The following is a 20903-nucleotide window of genomic DNA, read 5'->3' as shown; positions in this document are numbered from 1 at the left end:
TGGTGACACAAAAAAAGGATAAACTCGCCCAGTACTAGGGTTAAAGAACCACTTTATCAAATCTGGGATTCCCATAATGGCCAGCATGGGAAAATAAATTTTCTCCCTGAGCTCTGTGGATGTATGGACTGGTACGTTAAAAAGACAAACCTTTTCCTTTCCAATGTTTACTAAAATCCCCAAATAAAGAGCATATAGAAGATGAAAGCAGGATGGAAGATACCTTACCACCTTTGGGAGTCATGAATTACAGCAGATTTCTCAACCTTTTTGATCCTGAGAAACCCAAAAACATTTTTCAGCTGTCATGGTACACTGGCTATAATAAGTCAATGGCAAATATGTTATTTGCATTGGTTGCCAGTACAAAGATTGTCCTAAAGGGTGAAGAATGCTAAGGAGATGTTTGGTTTTATGCATCTGGCTCTGCCAAGTAGTGTTTGCCCTAGAACTATGAATGCCTCATCTTATGGGAGGTCAGTCAACTACAGCTGATGGAACCCATTTTAGCTGATGGCTAAACGTAGAGGTGTGGGTTAGCTGCTGACATTAAAAAAAAAAAAGCTTAATTGTATTACAGCAACACCATTGTTTATTCTGCACAGGATGTATGTTACAATGAAAGAAGAAACACATTTAGACCAGCAGATGAGACAGATTACAAAATTACCACAATTTTTTACATGCTTGAGAAAATCATACATTTCAAGCTGTGAGCATATTTAGGAAATTTCCTTCTAGTAAACTGGATGGGAACTTGAAGGAAAAGCAATCAAGAGAAAGACATGAAACACAAAACACCCTTTCACACACAAACTCCTCAACCAAAAAATAACTTTTTTAAACTATAAAAGTAAAAAGGTGCATACACTAAATATTTTTGGTGTTCCAAAACCATATTAAGGTGTATTTAGTAGGTTCCAGAAAAAATTCTGTAACTTGTCGTCCATTAAAAAAAGAATACAGATATGAACATTACAAATTAAAGCATAGTTTGCATACTTTCACTCTCTCACACTGCTGAGTTCTCACTTGCTTGCTATTGACCTGGGAGCCCATAAAATAAATTCTTTATTACTAATCTGCCAATACATTATTCCAATATTATTTAGTGTAACTAGGAAATAGTAATGAAATGGTGAGTATTTTTTTTTTTTGGGAGAAGCTTGAAAGAAGATAAATTTGTTAGCATCGCAGACTTAGCAGCTTACTCGCAATTATGTTTGTAAGCAATATTTAATTCTTATCTTTTGTAGAATATAATTGGTGCATAATCACAAATGGAACCATCAAAACAAATCAATCAGCTCCTGTCTGTCCATTTAATTACTGCACATTGGAGATGGAGCTGGGTGACTAATGCAAATGAATGCAGATTTGGGACTGAATTTTTCTACTACTCATCCTCTACAGTAGCTTTAGAACATTCTGCCTTTAGAAGCAGAGCTGAAGAATTTGCAATAAAAAATCCCAGTGCAATTTTTAAGACAATTTCATGTAAGCTGGGGGACAAAAGAAATAAATATTTGAGTAACCTTTTGTTCCCTTTCTGTCAAAAAATGACACTTTTGACTTGGCAAAAGTGCCTGGGATTTAGAATTTTTACCAATTGTCATGCTTGTGATTGGCAGGTAAAAAAGAATAGATTTTTTTCCTCAATGGCTCACTGTTCTAGCTCATAATATAAACTCTGGTTCTGCACAAAATTCACACAAAATTCCTATTTAATAACCCAAGCATTTTCATGTCTGTCTAGGTAAATTGAATCAATTCAAAGGCACTACTGCATGCAGCTGCATTTAGCACTATGGTCACCAGTATGAAAACCTGGCTTGAAAGAAATACAGTAATGAATATTGCTGATTTCCTTTTCACAATGTTAGTTGCCTGGCTTTAATGCTGATCTTTTGAATGAGTGACAAAATATGCATTTGAAGTAAAAACAAAGTCAGAACTACCTAACTGCATACTTTCTTAGGGCCACTGACTCATAAAGCATTAAAGCTGCTATATCAGAACGATAGCCAATATTCAATATATAGTACTTTGATTGTGATCCATTGGCTGTGATCCCCATATAAGACAGATATTGTCTTCCTCCCTCTCCATAGTACAATGTGTGTACAGTGCTTGTTTGTGCTACTGTCACTTGGAAAAATCAGGAAAGAAGCAACAGAAATCTAATGTGTGTACATAGCCTAATAATGAAGAATTAGTTAGACTGGTTTCTATTATGTGATCACTATGACAGTCATTGGTAGTCCTCACTGGAAAGGTGTTCAAAACTTCTTCAGATACAATTGGATGTGTCATCCTAGTGCACTAGTTGTGCACAGACATAAATAGAAAGTAGGAGGGATATGTTAGAAAGCATTAAAGTATATAAATTACAGAAATGTATAAAAAAAATAACCAAAATACATTAAACATTTTTCCCATTTATCTGCTGATGCTACTAAACTTGGTCCAGGATAAACTACTATGGTGTGAACAAGCCCATAAGGTGAGCAGACTGATGTAACCGATAACTTAATCTGTGAAAGTATAAGCAGTAGGAAATATAATGCAATAATAAATATGGTACTTTACGTGTACTTTGATTCTTAGGCTTGGCATGAGCTTACAATTGGAATGCCAATCTCTGCACATAAATATAGGAAACAACGGCCAAATGGGTAGGGCCTTACACTGATTACAGTTTGGCCATTCAGTCCCATGTCAGCCAGGTACAATGTACTCAAGTGAAAGTCCCTTGTGAAGCAGAAAAAGGTTTTTACAGACCTTGCAGTGTATAATTGTGTAGAATTTGCATTCCAATAAACAGTAGCTTACATTTGAAATTACACCTGCTTTTTTCTCTTATAATAGGCTTCATGGAAAGAAACGCAGGTGAAATGCAATGAAAGTGACCATTATGCTATTTCTACCTCATTGTTCTTGAACAATCTATTCAGATCTGTCTGTGTATCATTCATTGTGTTTACTGGCATCAGTTCAGCTTGCTTTGCAAGGCAAAGGTAATTGTGAATATATGTTACAGAGAAATATAACAATGTTATCCACAACATGCAATGATTTACACACAAAGCTAAGAGCGATGTTCCCGATTTACCCAGTACAATGCTTCTTAAGATTCATATAAAATTCAATTTGTATTCTAATTTTTTAATTATTTTTTATTCTAAAGGTTTTATAGGTAGTTTAACAAAATAGGGCAAATACTTTTTATATAAGAACATAATAAATTATGCAAAAGTTTAGGCACTTATGGGAATGTTCTAAATTAAAAGTAATAGTATTTTATTGATTAATACCTAAAAACACATAAAGGGAAAAAATAAATAAAATCAATATATGGTTTGTCCATTTTCTCAGGTACACCTGCACTATATAAGAAAAAGGGTTTTACAGGCACATACATGGTCCAGTGCATGATTTACCAATTATCCCAGGCAGGTACTAATCATCAAAAAGATAATAAACAGGTTGTAATACAAGAAAATAAAACAGAATCAGCTGTGTAGAAAGAATGGAATTGGGTGAGGTCACTGAAGCTGAGGTCTCTGAGAATTGTGAAAAGCCTTTAAAAATACAACATATACAACAGATACAAAGTGGTCATATTGCATGCATCCCTCACAAGCAGTATTTTAAGGAAGACAGGTGTTTCCAGATGTGTTGTACAAACTCCACAGCAGAGGGGCAAAAAAACAGGAAAAATGCTGCAGTCTGCCAAGGTAACTTAGTGCAACAAACTTACACAATCACAAAAAGAAGATGTCCAGTGATATATTTAACTCAGATCCGGCAAAACAAATCTGTGGGACCCTGGTACTGAAGTCTGTCCAAAAGTGGTCTTCACTAAAGACTTGTGGTTACAAAAGAAATACCTTTGATTTGAAAAAAAGGCCAAGGAGGGATTTACCTTTGCATGAAAAAGGTATTGGGTGCTGTTGACTGCTAAATCCAAATCTGAAATATCTGGTTGTAACAGGAGGCTAGTTGTTTCCCAAAGCTTAGAGAGCATTGTATGTGAACACAACCCCAAAAAACTGTGCACAAATGCATCCTTGGGAATTTATGCTGTTGTGTGATTAAAGGGTGGATACACTGAAGATTTGATTTAGTGTTTTGTCGATGCACTTTGTTAATTGACAAATAAAAAACACTAATTGCATTGCTTCTGAAAGCATCCTTCGTTTTTCCCCCACATTTCTAAAACATGCACCTAGTCCTGTATATATTCTATGGGGGCTTTTTAGAATGCAGTGTATCTGACATTCACGGAAACGTACCCTAGTGGCGAATCCTACAGGTCCATGTGTTTCAATTGCAGCATTTGATTCTCCATCAGGGAATGTATTCAGTGAATGTGAGATTCAATACTTTATAAATAGCTCCCAATATGTATGACCTTACTTTTTCACCCTATGCAACCAAAAAGGCTTAACTACAAACAAATACCATAATGGGCAAAGGATCATAGTAAAAATGGCAATCCACAGTTCAGCTGTCATTTACACATTTTTGGTATGCTTTACTGTACCACTGGCACCTTGTCTACTGGACTATAACCACTAAAACTTTAAATCCTTCTTTTTGTAAGCAATTTAAAGGAAACCTGTATTGAGGAAATAAAAACTGCCATTGCTTAGCCTCCCCTTTCGAAAATACCACTGGAACTGACTGTCATTCTAATCTAATGGGTTCGGCACTCGGTCACTAACCTGGAACAAATATGCAGATCAGGGACAGGGACGTGACCAACTAGCATGATCTGATCTGCATGCTTGTTGTGGATCAGTGATTCATGAAGCATTCAAGACAGAGAGGGCCAGGTAACTATTATTCCTGGATGGAGGTCAGCAATAAAAGTTATTTCTCAGTAAGAATCCTGGAATTTCTCAGCAGGGGCTGGAAATAAAAAGAACAGCTGCTGCAGAGGAGAACGAGACGTATGGTCTAAAAAAATACTGTCTTTTATTGCCTGTATTATCAATATGTTATTTTAAAATGGTAGGATAGGAGGGCAACAATTGTAAAGTAGGGAAGAGACATTTTTTTGCTGTCTCCCTCTTGTAGAGATTTACTCTTCTAATAATGTGACAAATAATAAAGAGAAATTTCAAAAAAAGAAAGGGGGTCACAGACAGTAATAAAAATCTTGCATTGGTCCTAACATTTCTCCACATTATCTAAATATTTTGACTATTATTCTACTTTATGTATACTAAAGTGTTCTACTTTACATATACTAAAAATACCATCATATATTTCAAGGCATAGTGACACAGCAATCAGACAATATCATACCTCATATAAAGTAATGATGCCATATGTCTGAGCAGGCTCCCTCCACTGCAGAAAAATTTTCTCCTCAAACGTGCTGCTTTGGATTGATTCTAAAGGTACAGCGCCTGGTACTGGTGAGGAAAAAAAAAACATGGTGTATTTAAAGTTTTACAAAGTTAAAAAACAAACATATGTTTTATGTCTATATGATACATTGCTTCCTCCTCTTGTTCTAAAAATAGGTGTTCACAGTCTCGAAAAAATGCCTTATATCCATTACAGAGAACTTCATATCCTTATTGCCTGTGGCTACAGTTAATACTCCATTCAGAATGTTTTTTCATTTGTAGCAACCACATTGTGGGATATAGAGCTTGGACTACAAGTGTAAACACCTATATTCATAATACACAATGCAATGAGTCATGCAGTGTGCAGTTTTCTTATTGGATGACATTGGATCTGATTTGCCACCCCCCAGTTTGAAAACTCCATAAACAAACACATGACCAATCATACCATGTAACAAAGGATATTTATTGTATTTCATAAAACCTTTCTGGACCAAAATATGCAACAACTATTTCAAACCACAATAGTTTATAATATGAAACTGAAAGGTTAGACCATTGGGCAATTCCTTAAGTTGTTTCTGGTGAGATCTTTGAGCCCGAGTTTCTGGATCACCAAACATGCTTTCCATATCCCTGTTTGAAATAAATTCTGTTGGTAGCCAGGAAAAGCCACAACTTTAGGAAGAGTTTTGGATGTTATGGCAAGGAGTCTGAATGTTGGTATATTCATGGCACAAATTAAACCAGGGGATAATTCAGCTAAAAAATCTGCTGTACATGCCAATGTACTTTAATTTTTAATTTAAACTGTGCGTTACATAATAATATTTGTGTAATATAAAAAAAAACTTTACGTGTATTATAAATTATCTTTACTTAAAACTTAAATGTATACAGGGACAGACACATTTGCTTATTATATATGAAGATTTAAATTTTATATCAGTAGTTTTTGATTAGGAAGGCTCAGTTATTGCAAGGCAATGCTTGAACTGACTTCTTATTCCTTGAAGAATAGAGTAATGCTATGCTGAAATATATATTCACATGGATGCACAGCCAAGTAATAAATTATGAACACACAGCATCTGAATATTATCAGCTCACACATTATTGCAGACAAGAACTGTTCTTTTCTGATAATAGTATTGCATATACATCATTGGTTTACTATAGGCAATTCAAAACCTATTTTTTCATCATGGCATCTGCACTTTAGAAGAATTCAATTTATTTTAGTACATTCAGAATTGTGGATGTCAAGGGAGTCAAGATGGTGTTTTAATTCAGAAATCATTTGATGTCTAATTTATTTTGACACTTAGTGGTCACTAAAGTTCCCTGCCAGAACTCTCCTATAGGCACCATACATGCATAAGTGCCTGACTTAAGGGCCATAACAGAAAATACTCGGTGACTCTATTCGGAGCACATGTTGTCAAATATAGTGCCACAATGGAGATTCATCTATACAGAAAAAAAGTTCCAATAATGTATTATGGTTTATCTGATTTGAGTGCTCTGGTCTTCTTCTTTGAAGTTTAATACAAAAGGGCCTGATTTATTAAAGTGCTTCAAAGCTGGAGAAGATACACATGCATCAGTGAACCTGATCTAGCAACACCAAAAAAAAAGTTCTCAAGATGTTAGGGCAGTGTACAGTCTGTTGTTTGCTTTAGCTGGTCTGGTCTAGATTTAGCAACCTTATGTGCCCAAAAAAATAATATCAGCTGACTACTGGATATAATGAGTGACCAGCTTTTTCAATCATTTGGAACATTATGGTAAATTCCAAATGACAGTGCCAGAATTTTTTGGGTTCAAATTATGAAAGAGTGGTTTAGGAAGCAATATGAATCTGCTCTTGACAGAAAAAAATGTTGTGACACTGCACAAGCTTATCCAAACTATATCATGGCAAATGTAAGCTGCAATCAAAGCAATCAAAGGCGGTCCAACAAAATTTTAGAGTGTGTGTCTTTTTTTATGGCAAGGCAGTGTATATGAATGCTAAACAGACTAAAGTTAGTACTAGAGTACCATCTTTAAGTACTATCAAGTTTTGCAGCAAATGTTCAAGTTTAAGCGTTCTTTACAGCAAATGTGGGGAGAACTAAGAAAAAGAGCTTACAAATCATAGTTTGTTGCAACACATCCTTAATATATTAAAACAACTACTTCCTTGGCCATGTGACATCTGAGAGCCACAAAGAAACATATTGTGGATGCTGCTCTGATTGAAGTGGTATAACAATAGCGCTATGCAGCATGTGGGTAAAAGTGGAACCCAGCACCCGGTTCTCAAGGCAAATTAGGCAAACAAGTTCACTACTGTAATAAATACAGAGAAGCTGACACTAGGCATACTAGAGGAGCATTCAGAACCATTGTTGCTAGCAAGGAATCCTGTTTGTCTGATGCAATTTTTCTTTAGGCTGTAAAAAAAAATTCCCTTAGGTAAAAACTGACAAGATAGCCATTTGTAAAAAACAAAAGGCACAATTTAAAAATGTTTGTATTAGGGTTATAATATAATTGTGAGCAGGAGTACTAACTAAGGACCGTTTAAACATGTGGGAACCCCTTGAAATAACTGCTCCCTGCTATAATTACTTTATTGTTAATTAATATTAAACTGTATATAGCGCTAACATCTTACACATCACTGTACAATAAACAGGGGTTACCAATGACAAACAGATACAAACAATTACACAGGAGGAGGCAAGGGCCCTGCCCAGAAGAATTTGCAATCCTTTGCCTGCTAGATGGAAAAGGGCCTGCATTCACTTACTCCACCTATGATAACTTACCATCTTCATCAGTCTGTACCACGAGTTCCTGGCTCTCTTTTTTTCCTTCTGGATTCATAAGAACCAGCTTGACACTGACATTAGTGAATGGGGTAAGATTGGTAATGGTGTGCTGGGGGTGGGAGCTGTCTGTTTCCCAGCTTTTATCATCTCTGATTTGTTCCTGTCCACCAACATGGTATTTGTACAGAACGGTGAGATTGTAACTGTGACAACGTGTAACATTGTAACCAAAGGGCTCCCAGCGAATGGTTATTTGTCTGGACTGTATATCAACCACTTGCAGTTTCCGTGGACCATGCATAGGATCTGTATAGAAATGAAAAATTACAGATATTAGGGTATAGCTTTGAAAAACAATGAACACGTGTACAAAGAAGTAATACAATACATTATGGTTTCCAAAGTAAAAGTAACCTGAGGTTTATGTTTATTAGGATATTAGTGACAATGTTAACATTAACAAATAAATAGTTACCAAACTATTCATATTCATATTTTACACATTGTTTTTCAAGTCTAAACTTCTTTGTACAAACATCAATAAGCCCAGAGGTTGCTACTGAATTCATTAGATGTCAGAAGCCCCAGCAAAACCAGAGAAGCCCTTCAAGTGACACTATATGTGAACAAGGATTCCGTTTTACCCTAGGGTTCCCCAAGAGGTTGCTTGGGATTCCTTAATCGTTGGCTGATTGGCCTTGCATGTGATGGTAAACTCAATGTTTCATGGTCAATGCCACTTGGCAGATTCATTAGCAAGAAACCAGAGCTCTTTTTAGCTTTCTGTAAGGGAGGCCTTCTTTCAACTGACCAGCATTGTAAGGTGTATTTTTTCCATTGACCTCCAAGACCTGAAAATTATTTTAAGGATTACTCAGAGGTAAAAAGGTCAGGAGGGGCTTCTTTTACAAATTGTTTTTTTTTCTCCCCTCCCAACTTCATAAAAAAGATATGTGGGGGAGGCAGTGGGCTAACATACTAACAGTAATGTTGAAAGTACTTCTCATCTATTAGCTACAGAAATACTGTATTTACTAATTGGATATATACTAGCAAGGAAAATGTAGGTGTTGTTATCAATTGTTCGACCACCCCTTTCATTTTATAAAGAGAGGCCGAAGGCCTAATTGGTTGCTATTGTTAACCTATTAATGTTTACATTTTTGTAATTCTAAAACAAAATACCCAAAGGGAGATATATTTTGTGATTATTGCTATAAGTAACAAAATGTCAAATTGAGAGCCATAAACTTCAAACATTGCAAACTTTTTTTCAATCCGTTCACAAAAAGCTTATGATAGTTCCAAAACTTCTCTACTTCATGCAAAACTAAATAAAAAAAATGGGTGTTTTCGTACACTTTAAATTAATTTTGATAAGAATGAAAAATCACCTAAACCCGACACAAAGTAGTAATACCAGCATTTTGCAAGTAATGCCAGTGAAATAAATTAGGTCTCACAGGAGAAAGTTAACTTTTTGTAGATGGTAAGTGTGCTGTAAGGAATACTTTTCTATCTCTTCAAACTGTTCTTATAGGTTACAAAGCTGTTTTAGTGTGCCCCAGTTTTCTTGATAAAGTAGAATGTCTCCTACAGAATTATCACCATTTATGAGAAGTCCCAATAGCATGAATCATAAGGTCAGCAGAGTCACTCTAGGTCCGCTGATTCATGAGCAGAGAGTAAGATTGCTTCCTCGTAGAGTCCAATGTTTGTCACGTCAGGTAATGCCTATCAATTCCCCTGACTGCGCCTATAGCACTCGACATACACCGATGCTCTTCTCCGTTCTGCGTACGCTGGGTATCAGGCAATGAAGCCTGACAGGTGCAGCTCTGTCCTGAGGGACTAACTGGCCCATATTTAGCCTGTAGTACTTCTGAATCCTATTTAATCAGTGATTCCCACTTCTTGTTCACTTGCTGTATGCTACAGGAACTGACTGATAGAATCAATTTCCATTGCTGGTACAATTCATAGTTCATTTCTTTTGAATTTAGTGTTTAGCTCCTATTACAGCCATGGTGCCTTTTTCCCATGAAACTCAATTTCAGCTTCTCTGAGACATTTAAGGTGTAATTTGAGGATACTGCCAATGATAATCAACACTTGGCTTATGAAAAGTCCCTTCTGCGGGCCCTCCGTTCCACTTTATTTTGTGTACTGAGATATAAATATGCAAACGAGGAACATTTAGCATTTTTGCTTTCCTTGTGTACTTGAATTCTTTAATTCAGTTCCAGCACAAAGATTTAATGACATGGACTGGGCCGTCTGACAATGACCAAATTGTTAATGACTTGCTTCCTTTCAAAACAAACCTGGATGGTCATCTTTCCAAAGTTTAACTGGCTGGCTGCTGTGCATCCCCGCTGAAAGCCTTTATTTTCTGTGTGGTCAACCAAATGGATGTAATTATATACAAATGAGCACATTTATAAGACCTGGCAAAGTTGCCTACTACACAATGCTGCCATACAACATAATAATGTAGGTATCGGCCACCACATGTCATGCAGCGAGTATAACAGACTCAACAGATAGCTGCCCATAGAATCCTAAAAATGCAACTGTTTCACAAAGGCAATTGATCATGAGGGAGAAAAATGGAGGTTATGGTAAAATATCTTTTTACTTCCTGTGACAGTTGCAAGTTTAAAGTGAATCTGTAGTTCATTTAAAACTTTGAAATAAACTTTTGCCAAAGAACTGGCACTGCAGGGTTTGTATATCACCTTTTTTAAGCCAGAAGATCTCTTCTAGGCTTCTCTTTGATTTCTGGGGTTTGACTTTCCCTGGATTCATGGCTAAGCTTTGTACTGCACTCCATTCACCTGTCATTGGACAGAGTTTTAGAAGCTGACAATTGGTAGCTATGAAGATGCAGAAAGTCAAGCCCCATCAGCATGGTGAAACTTAACCAGAAAAGAGTACAGGAGAGGCTATAGGAAAGGCTAGAAGTTAACAGAAGGTAAAGGTAATAGCTTTCATAAACCTCCACCCTCCTCCCTGACATGCCTGAACTTATCTGTCCATTCATCTCATAGATCTTAACATACGTATTGGGGGAAGTACAGCCCCATCAGGAAAATTTTCCTGGTTAATTCACACATGCTCAATAGGCATTTTTCAATGACTGCTCACTATTAGTACTCATGGTCCAGCCAAGAGACTAATCCAACCTTTACAGCCCTCCTGAATTTCAAAACCACCAATTTAACTGCTCACATACCAACCTACTTCACTTCATTCTCTCCAAGACTTGCATCTCAGAATGTAGCCCTAAACAATCCTTGACACTGCCACACTCCCATACCTGCTGGGACACCGTAATGACAGGAAGTGATAGAATATCTCCCAGGGCCAAAGACTGCAATAAACCTGACAGAGATAAAATCCCTTCCTGTACCATCCTAAAAAATAATATTTTTGCTGGAACTAGGCTTTAAAAGGTATTCACTTCATAGCCCATGGTAAATTGTACAATAGGTTGTACACAGTAGACTGCCAGCATTACCTTGAGTATAGCAGTTATTAAAGCTATGTAAGTGCCATAGCATTTTACATAGTCTAGTCTGAAAAATATTTCATTTTTTCCCAGTCCTTAAAACATCCTTAATTCCATTCTTCTGGAGACAGAACTAAAAACGTTCAGCACTAAAAGCACACACCGAATTCCACATTTCAAAGCCCATCTATGTACTCCCTTCATAATAGCGCAATTACAGGTAATGGTACCTGTGCCTCTGACCCGAAGGTTGATGAAACACCTGCAAGTTTCATATTGTTCCACATTCCTTAGCTCTAAAAACAAATTCTATCATTCACAAAATGATCCACTTTCTTCTATTTTATGAAGCCTCACAGAATAAAACATTTTCAGCCAATTTGATTACTTATTTACAGTTACATCCACACAATAAATAGAAATCATGTAAAACAAAACAACTGCTTACCACTAAAAAAATAAGAGTCTCCTGGTAAAATGACATACCTCTGCTTGCTGCAATCACTTTATAATAACCCCTTTCATTTTCAAATCTACTTAGACATCAGCTTGTGGTAGAGACAACGTTGCTTGCTACAACTGCACATTAGGTTTGCATTCCTTGACAGGCTAATTCTAGAGAACTCTAAAGACAGACAGCCATGTGCATAAGTAATTTTACTCTTTTTTTCTATGGAGAAGCATGTTTTTAGGAGATAAATGAAAGTGGGAGAATGCAAAGATACATTTTAATTTCAACCAACCTCTAGCAAAATTCTCGAGCCACTAGTGCCAAGGGCACATATGTAAAGCAAATCATTATTAAAAGAAGAGGTAGTTAGACTTTTCTTCTGAATCTTCTGTTGAAAATCCAATACTGAAGGACCTTGATTTACTAATAAATGGATGGCGGCAGGCTTGGGAAAAATATGTTTCTAGATTGACTGAGGATATTACCTACCTGACATTTGTATTACCTATTAGCCAGTGTTTATGGAAGTCTGGTTTCACAGCAAACAAAATGCTTCAGCGTCATTCATTATAGTGTATGTCCCTATTGTACAGAAGGAAAGGATCACAATGTCAGGTTTTAACTGGAGATGTTCGCTCACTTTCTATCTGATGTACACCTTTACCAGCAGGGCAGGAAACAAGATGAAATATCTCTAACAGAGAAAAAGGTAGCACTAAAAATTGGACCATGTTCTAATTATTTCCAACTTGATCTGACCCTAGAAAAAAGTTTTAGGTTTAACAAACATTTTAAGTATTTCTGCAAGTCAGTAATGTTAGGGGAACTAGGCCGTTGTGGCGTAGCTACACCTTTCAGTAAAAAACATGAATCAGGGCTCATGATGGGATTTTCTTTTTTCACATCATTCGTACACAGAAATGACACAACATGATGCATTTCAAAGGAAAGACTACCTTTTTGTATACTTAAGCTACGTACACACTTCCAATTTTTATCGTTGGTAAACGAACGACGAACGATCCTGCACGATATCTGCGAACAATCGCATGGCACCGATCCTGTACCTACAGATAACGACACGATCGTTCAAAGATATTGTACACACGATAGATGCGATCGTTTTAACGATACAGGAAGTGACGTACACCACAGGAAGTGAGCGAACGTTCGTTCACCGCGCATGCTCAGACCATGGACGATCACTGAACGACCGTACACACGATAGATGGTCAACGATCGTCGTCCAATCCGATCCGCCGGTCCGGTCGTTCATTTCCAACGACTATCCTCGTTCGTCGGCGTCGTTGGTTACTTTTTTTAAGAACGATTTTTGGCCAATCGGTCGTTTGTCGTTCATTTCCAACGATAAAAATTGGAAGTGTGTACGCAGCTTTAGCCTTTCTAATACATATCATTGAGTATTGCAAAATATGATACATTCCCAAGGCGCTGGAACAGAAAGTATTTTTCTATAATTCAGAGGTGTGCAAACTGTGTTCTCAAGTGTTTTATCTAAGGTGGAGGGCATAGGACTAATCACTAGTGTTACCCGAGGTCTCCCTTTAGCTAATCTTTCCCCCATTACTGGCTTATTATGCCTTGTTCTGAACTGTGTCCCTGTGTGGAAGTGTCCATCTTGGCAGAGGCAAACTCTAGCTTTCTGTCAGAGCCTCAAGCAAGAAGAACAATAGTAGCAATCTCCCGAGACCAGCAGTCAAAGGCACTAGAGCTCTATATCACATAATGCAGATATACAGCTATGAGGCCGCAGACACAGGAAGACCTAGGTACCCTCATATACCAGGAACCCTTGTATAGCCTGGCTTTATTTCATTGGCAATAAAAGACAAGGGTGGAATTTTTAAAGTACAGCTTAGGCACATTTTATATTTCTAAATGTTTCTTGTAACATAGAAATTCTTCCATTTTAAAATTTACTTTCAATTTATCTGTCAACTATTGTAAGCAGATGGGTCAATGTGCGTAATGTATATGAGCTTGTAGCAGACAGCCCAAGGCAATCATTCTAGATTAAACAATTGACTTTCACTACAATGACTTTCTTAACCTTTTCTACCAAAATAGTGGTAGGACTAACGCACCTTCTCTAAGAATTTTAACCTGCATGGTCCATTTATACAGACAATTATTTAGCATGCCCAATGGCCTACAAATAGTTCACTTTACATAGCGAAGGTAAAAAAAAAAACAGCAACTCTAGATATAAAATTAGTACAAGTTTAAAAAGAAAGAAAAATATCATTTGTAAAAAAAATGCCACTGTTGGAAATGTAAATCCTGCAGCATGCTCCAAAAAAGTTTGGCGATTGACTTATGAATAAAATACATTATTATTTGTAAAAATAATGGCTCAAAATTCATAATTAGCAAACAATCCAACTGCTGTTAAAATATTCCTAATCAATACATCTGAAACCTGCAAAGCAGAAAGCATAAAAGTGGACACTTCACTAAGGATCCCTACTGAAATTAAAGCATTTGCCAAAATAAGTCTAAATGTCAAATTATGAAACTGTGTGCAAATTTGGAGCTGTTTAAAGCATTTTGCGGAATAGAAATAAAGCAAGGCAAATACAAATGAGGTTCTTTATAATTTCAACCATATTTCAGACTGTTTTTGCTCAGAATGTTCTTCCCGTGGAGAAACCTGTTTTGTATTAATCTTATTCTTGGGAGGATATGCCATATTGATTGCAACCAGGGAACAGAGCGAGCTTTCTAGAAGGCAACTAAATAACACAAGGAAAATCCAAAGCTTTTTAACTTGTAACAAAGAAAAAAAGAATTAAACTGAGGTTGATAATATGTATGAACTTCTTAAAATATCCATGTGCAAGCTCACCTTCTCTACCTAATTTCTAAACATAATACCAGATTCAGAATATTTCCCCCCCTAGGAAATGCTTATTTTTTTAAACCTGATAAACTTCATATTTGTGTGTCCTACGTAGCAGCAATTTACTTGATCGGCACATTGGATAACTAATCCAAGTTGCTCTGCAACTGATGCTATGCATTATATTGGACAAGATAGAGTTCATTTAACAAAGGAGCAGAGATATTCACCTAACCAAGTGAATGTTGACTTTGGAAGGTGTCATGTTTACTTAGCAATGTCAGTGTTACTGAAGATTACTTGCTTTAAATACCCAAAATAATAGTAAATATTCAGTCTTTTTGTATTTCCCTAATAAATAATTGAGTATTCAAAGTGAAAACAGCTTCACCTTATTCACTAACATTAATTACACTTTACCAAAGGGAACATTCACCTTGCTAGGTGATCAGCCTCTATTCATTTAGTATATGAACCCCTGTGTTTCTCCTGAACAGAATGCTACAAATCCACAAAGGATGCTTCTAACAGATGTTTCACCTGCCTTTATCCAGTAAATTCCCAAACGTTGATCTTCATTAGCAAGTTTTTCAAACAGCCATTAGTTATTCTCCATATGAAAATTGTACACAGTGCTATCATAGATTTGTTTATTATGAGTCCCTATGCTCAGAGTTCTTTAAATGACCCTTCCTAAAACTAGACCAGGTCATATCAATCATTACAGAGTGGTTTAGAATTTATTAATTCTTAATAGAAAGTTTGGATTGACTTAAATAGTATATACGAAGATTAGAGAAGATAAAACCAACTTTTTATCTAAAATTCTGTGTTTAGAACTATGACCTGATATCAGGCATATAGATAAAATTGCCTTATTATCAGTATGTAAAGAGAGGTATTGGAAAGGGTGGTAACTAAACATCTGTGACCATTAATATGTATAACAATACCTAATGTTTATTACGTTATTTCTGTGTCAATATTAGCTGCATGCACACAACAGCAGGAAAGCAGAGCTAATTATAGGAAACAGAGCTTTCACACTCTGCATATTTACATTTAGTCTGATCTGCATTTCATGACCTAATGTCTTTTCTGGGTAACGGAAAAGTTTGTCATTGTCAGTATCACTGTAATAAAGTACCAAAACCTAGAATACATTTTAATCAGTCATTATTTTGGTATGAAGTTTTTGAACAGTAGCACTAAAAAATTGCTCTACTACATTGAATCTTTCACCCCATTCTGATGTACGGTAGACATTATCTGGTAAAGCTAAAATGTTTACTATATAACTATGTTTAGGGAAAGGAGTACACCTAGCCATGGGGTTTAGTGCCCATTTAAACCTCCATGTTTCCAATAAATCTGTGTTGGTAATCTTAATGTTTGTTGGCTTCATTCTTAATGGTGTCCCAAGGGCCATTTCAGAACCACCCTGAGCCACAGCAATTTTCCCATCTAGTGAAAGGTAAGGGTTAGGAATCTTTTATTTGTGCATGCATGTGAAAAGCCCTAACTCACTAAAGCACACCACAACCACAACGGAACATTAGAAAAGAAAAGCCTTGCGCAATTCTTTTTTTTTTTCCGGCTGCCATAATGACTGCACATACATTAAACTACTGTACTGGCCCCTAGGGTTTTGGCTGATGTTAAAGTTGAACAAGACAAATTCTTAAGGCTAGATACACATGTGCAATAATTATCATTAGAAAACGAATGATTAACAAGCAATCAACGACTGATCACAATATTTTTGATCATTCAAATATAATCCATCAATACACTAGACACGATCATTTGAACAATGCAGGAAGTGACATGTATCAGAGAAAGTGTACCGTAGAACCATCCACGATCGCTGAAAAACCAACCATACACACAATAGATAGCGAATGATTGTCGCCAAATCAAATCCGCCGGGAGAACGGTCGTTCGCTTTCAGTGACATTCCTCCTTCTTAACTCCTTTTTTCATTATCGGACGATCGATCTTTAACCGTTCGTTTCCAACGTCAATTTTTGGACATGTGTAAGAGCCTAAAGCAATCACGCTGATTAGTATAAAATTACTTTTGTAACTGCACTTTACAAGTGCAAACCCCATTGTATAGCTGTGTACTCATCCCCACCACAAGGACCTCCCATGTCTTTTATTTATTAGACTGAGGTCCTACGTGTTTACACCTACTACCTGTGACTCCAAGTGCTGTCCTTCCTCAATTAAACACATGGTTTCCACTCTAATACAGGGATGTTAAGAAAAACGTAGTGTGGCATCTTTTGCTTTCCCTACTTTGGGTTCCAAATGGTCAAAGTTGATGAGAGATGGGACCAAATATCTGTAAAACAGTGTGCAAGCACATTTGGCCCCTGAAACAGATATTCTGCCCATGTAGTGTTAGAGTAAGGGGATTTGCTCAGGTTCTGGTCTAGTTCCAGAGGTTGTTTTCAGGTTTCAAGTAAGATTTCGAATTTAGGTTGAAGTATTAAGCATGGTGAATGTAAATACAGTGTAGTAACAATTTATTCTTCTTGGACCCCAAAAGGGAGTCAGTTAAGAGGCCAGTTAAGGGGAAGTAACATTGTCAGCTGTAAAATGGACCTGTAGATTATTTAGGTACCAAAAATTAATGTTTTAAAAAATGCTTACCAATACCTCTGCACCACAACAGAATTAGATGTATCCCCCAAGTTAATTTAAATTATGTGCAAAGTTTGCTAATATTTTGCTTTCAATTCAATTTTACTCTCTCCCTCTCTCATTAACATTCTAATAACATTTGTAATTAAAACATTTTCTTTTCATTACATACTATACCTTATTTTAGACTCAGGGATTGGGTTTCTGTGCTTCTTTAAGGCTAGTGGGAGGGAGAAAAAGAGTGCTGGACATAGCGTCCTAAAAACATCACAGCATCCCGTGCCTGTACTCCTCTCAAGATTTCCTAGTCCTGAGCAAGGTAATGGCCAGACTGTTACAAAGAGTTATGCAAATATGTTTTTTTGCGAACATGTTTTAATGGGATCAGTCTGAAGAGTGAACGTTCATAGGCAGGCTGCACTTGCATGTAATAGATAATGTTATTATAGGTGACGCTGACCCACTAGGTTTATAAAAAATATATTTTAATGAATGAAAGAAAACATACTGGAAAGAGGGGGAGGCAAAGGAATAGATGATGCTGTACATCCCCAGCCAGGAAATGTAATTTGTGATGAATGAAATTGTAAGATGCTCATAGTATGCCACAAAATCACTAAAAGTAAGGATAAGCGATAACGTTTAAATTCAAATATGCATTTTTTTTTTTGGAAGGACAGCACAATCTAAGCTGCTATCATTGTGTTGTCTGTGTACTGTTTGGAAGACCTAACCTAAATGATATTTACATTTCCCTGCTTTACATTTTTATAGATTTTGTAACAACTGCAAAAAACAACTCCATGTCGGACTGACTTATAGGGAACAGGAGTTACCAGCAGGAATACAGAAGCACGAGGATCGCTCCATGGTCACAGAATAGCAGTACAGCAGACTGCTGTGCATCTGTAAAATGGGTTTCTACTTGCTACGCATTACCTTACATCTGCATGGTGCAATTACGGATAGATTACATGTTTGTAGGAGCTGCACACTACATTAACTAGTGCCAGCTACGAGCTACATTATAAACATTCACAGCTTGTTGGACTGCAGAGAAAAGGAACTTTTAAACTTGCAGGGAAAGAACAAATATATCTATAATTCTTGTTACCACAAGAAACTTTCAAGCTCTGCTTCAATATGTACTCCACACATTTATATGTGGAATTCAATGTATGCAAAATAGTGAAAAGGGAATAATAAGTCAGTAAAATATTTTCTTACCAAAATAAAGAACTAAACCCAAGTTATTCATCAATATAAATGTATATACCATGATTTTATGTCTATTCAAAGTTCCATTTCAATGGACGACAGTGCTCAACACCTCACCAAGTGTCATTTATCATCATTTTAAAACTTTTATCAAGTTGAAGCAGCTCAAAATCAGGATAAAGGCAGTACACTAAAGACCAGGCACAACTGTCAATGAATTCTGCATGCTCTTAGAAACTTTTTAAACTGAACTTATTGAACTGAACTATTATCCATTAACACAAACCCAAATACCATTGACATATGGCAAGGGAATCATACTACTCTCTCTTTTAATGTCAAAACAACATTTTCCTGGTTCACGTGGAATGCAGTTGTTACCTTCCTTCCTAAAGCCTAGAATTATACTAAAAAATCAATAATTCAAAAAAGCATCCATTTCCTTCTATCACCCTATAATAATAACAACAGATTTGAGTTTTTGAACTGTGATCTTGTGGAATATGGAAAAAGATTGATCACTTGCACAGAATATAGAGAAGGACTGTGTAACTCATTATAAGTAACAGTAACATCATAAAAGTATAACAGTAGCACCATGCTACAACGTAACTACCATAAACTACAAGAAGCATCTGCATCGGCAATAAACCACATATCAGATGGACATTGCCAAGTTCTAAAACAATGTGGTGGTCACCTGAAATTTCTGATTTGGCCATAGATGAACTGCCACGTAAGATGACCTATTGAAGATTTTACAACGTACGTGCCAACCAAAGCATAAAACAAGAGGCAGTGTTTGTTTGTGTCTGATAGCAATATTTGAGAATTGTTTGTGATAGTCATGTAACAGACTGCTCTGAAAGATTTTCCAAATGAAATTTTGAAAGGACTTTAATGTAAGCCACTCTATTAAAACAAACATTCGGCAGGCACCATTGTTCAGAGAAAATATAATCTTATTAAAGCAGCAATATAAAAGATATACTCACCTTGTAAGTCTTCGTGCTGCCAAGAAAGCAGTGCCTAGGGGATTTGAGAGATTTTCAACACCATATACAGTACTGATGTTCTCTACACCATAATAGTCTGGGATGTAATTAACTATTTATTGACTATGAAACCTATGTTAATCTTTTGCTTCTAATACATTTTTTTCTCAATTCCTTTTCGGTGACAAGTGTTAAATTTAAGATATCATAGATATTAGATTATCAGCAACAGATACTGAGATTTTGCAAAACAGTATGATGATATTAGAAAGGAATATTAATTTGATTTAATTTGACTTCCAAAGGAGAACTATAAGGGTAAGTTCAAATGGGTGCTTTTTGGCAGCAGAACTGCAGTAGTTCCACCAGTCCTCAATCAACCCTTAGCCCTGGTTATCATAGAAATATGTGGAGTAGTTGAAATCCCTTTTTTTGCCCGGTGTATAGTTGTGTTGTTGTTTTTTTCAGATTCATGTAGTCTGAGTGTGGTTTGCCACAAAACTGCATCTATAGACCTAAACTGTAAACACTTTATATAAGTTGCTGTATTTGTGTTTTTTATATATATATATATATATATATATATATATATACATATATATGTATATATATATATACACACTTAAACTTGTGATAAACGTGTTGCTAAGCTAATCAATGCAAACTGGTGCTTTAAAGTTTGGTCTGGTCATTTGGCTTCAATGGCATTGGTCATGACTAGGTTATTTCATTTTAAAATCTTTATTTCGAATCTCAGTTTATCGTGATGCTTTTGTACAGGTGACTCTATGAATAATAACTATCAAATCATATCTAAGGGTTTCTTTCCTGGGTGCTTTGGGATAGTACTGACAATTCCTTATTGTGCAAAGCTGTTTTCTGGAGTTTGGGCTATACTTTTCTGCTTATTTACACTAGACCCTTAAAGTCTAAATGAGTGTAAATCATCCACATTCATTTCAGGTGCTTAAAACAAAAGGTGTAAAAGTTCTTACTATGTTTCCTTTTAAATATGAGCCAAAAGTCTGGGTCCTGCT

At 36.2% G+C, this 20903-nt stretch overlaps 1 protein-coding gene across 10 annotated transcripts in view; it reads right to left on the bottom strand.

Moving 5' to 3' along the window:
* Positions 1-20903, bottom strand: part of PTPRM (protein tyrosine phosphatase receptor type M) — a 416833-nt gene that overhangs the window by 200399 nt on the left and 195531 nt on the right. For all 10 annotated transcript variants that reach the window (XM_072411414.1, XM_072411419.1, XM_072411415.1 and 7 more), the window contains exons 8-9: positions 8180-8488; positions 5314-5423 (exon numbers count right to left, since the gene is read on the bottom strand). In XM_072411414.1, coding sequence (XP_072267515.1) covers positions 5314-5423; positions 8180-8488 — 419 coding nt within the window. The remainder of the gene's footprint in view (positions 1-5313; positions 5424-8179; positions 8489-20903) is intronic.

This window comes from Pyxicephalus adspersus, chromosome 5 (genome assembly GCF_032062135.1).
Source record: "Pyxicephalus adspersus chromosome 5, UCB_Pads_2.0, whole genome shotgun sequence".
In the NCBI taxonomy this organism is placed as follows: Eukaryota; Metazoa; Chordata; class Amphibia; order Anura; family Pyxicephalidae; genus Pyxicephalus; species Pyxicephalus adspersus.
This window is presented reverse-complemented; position numbering and strand designations above follow the sequence as displayed.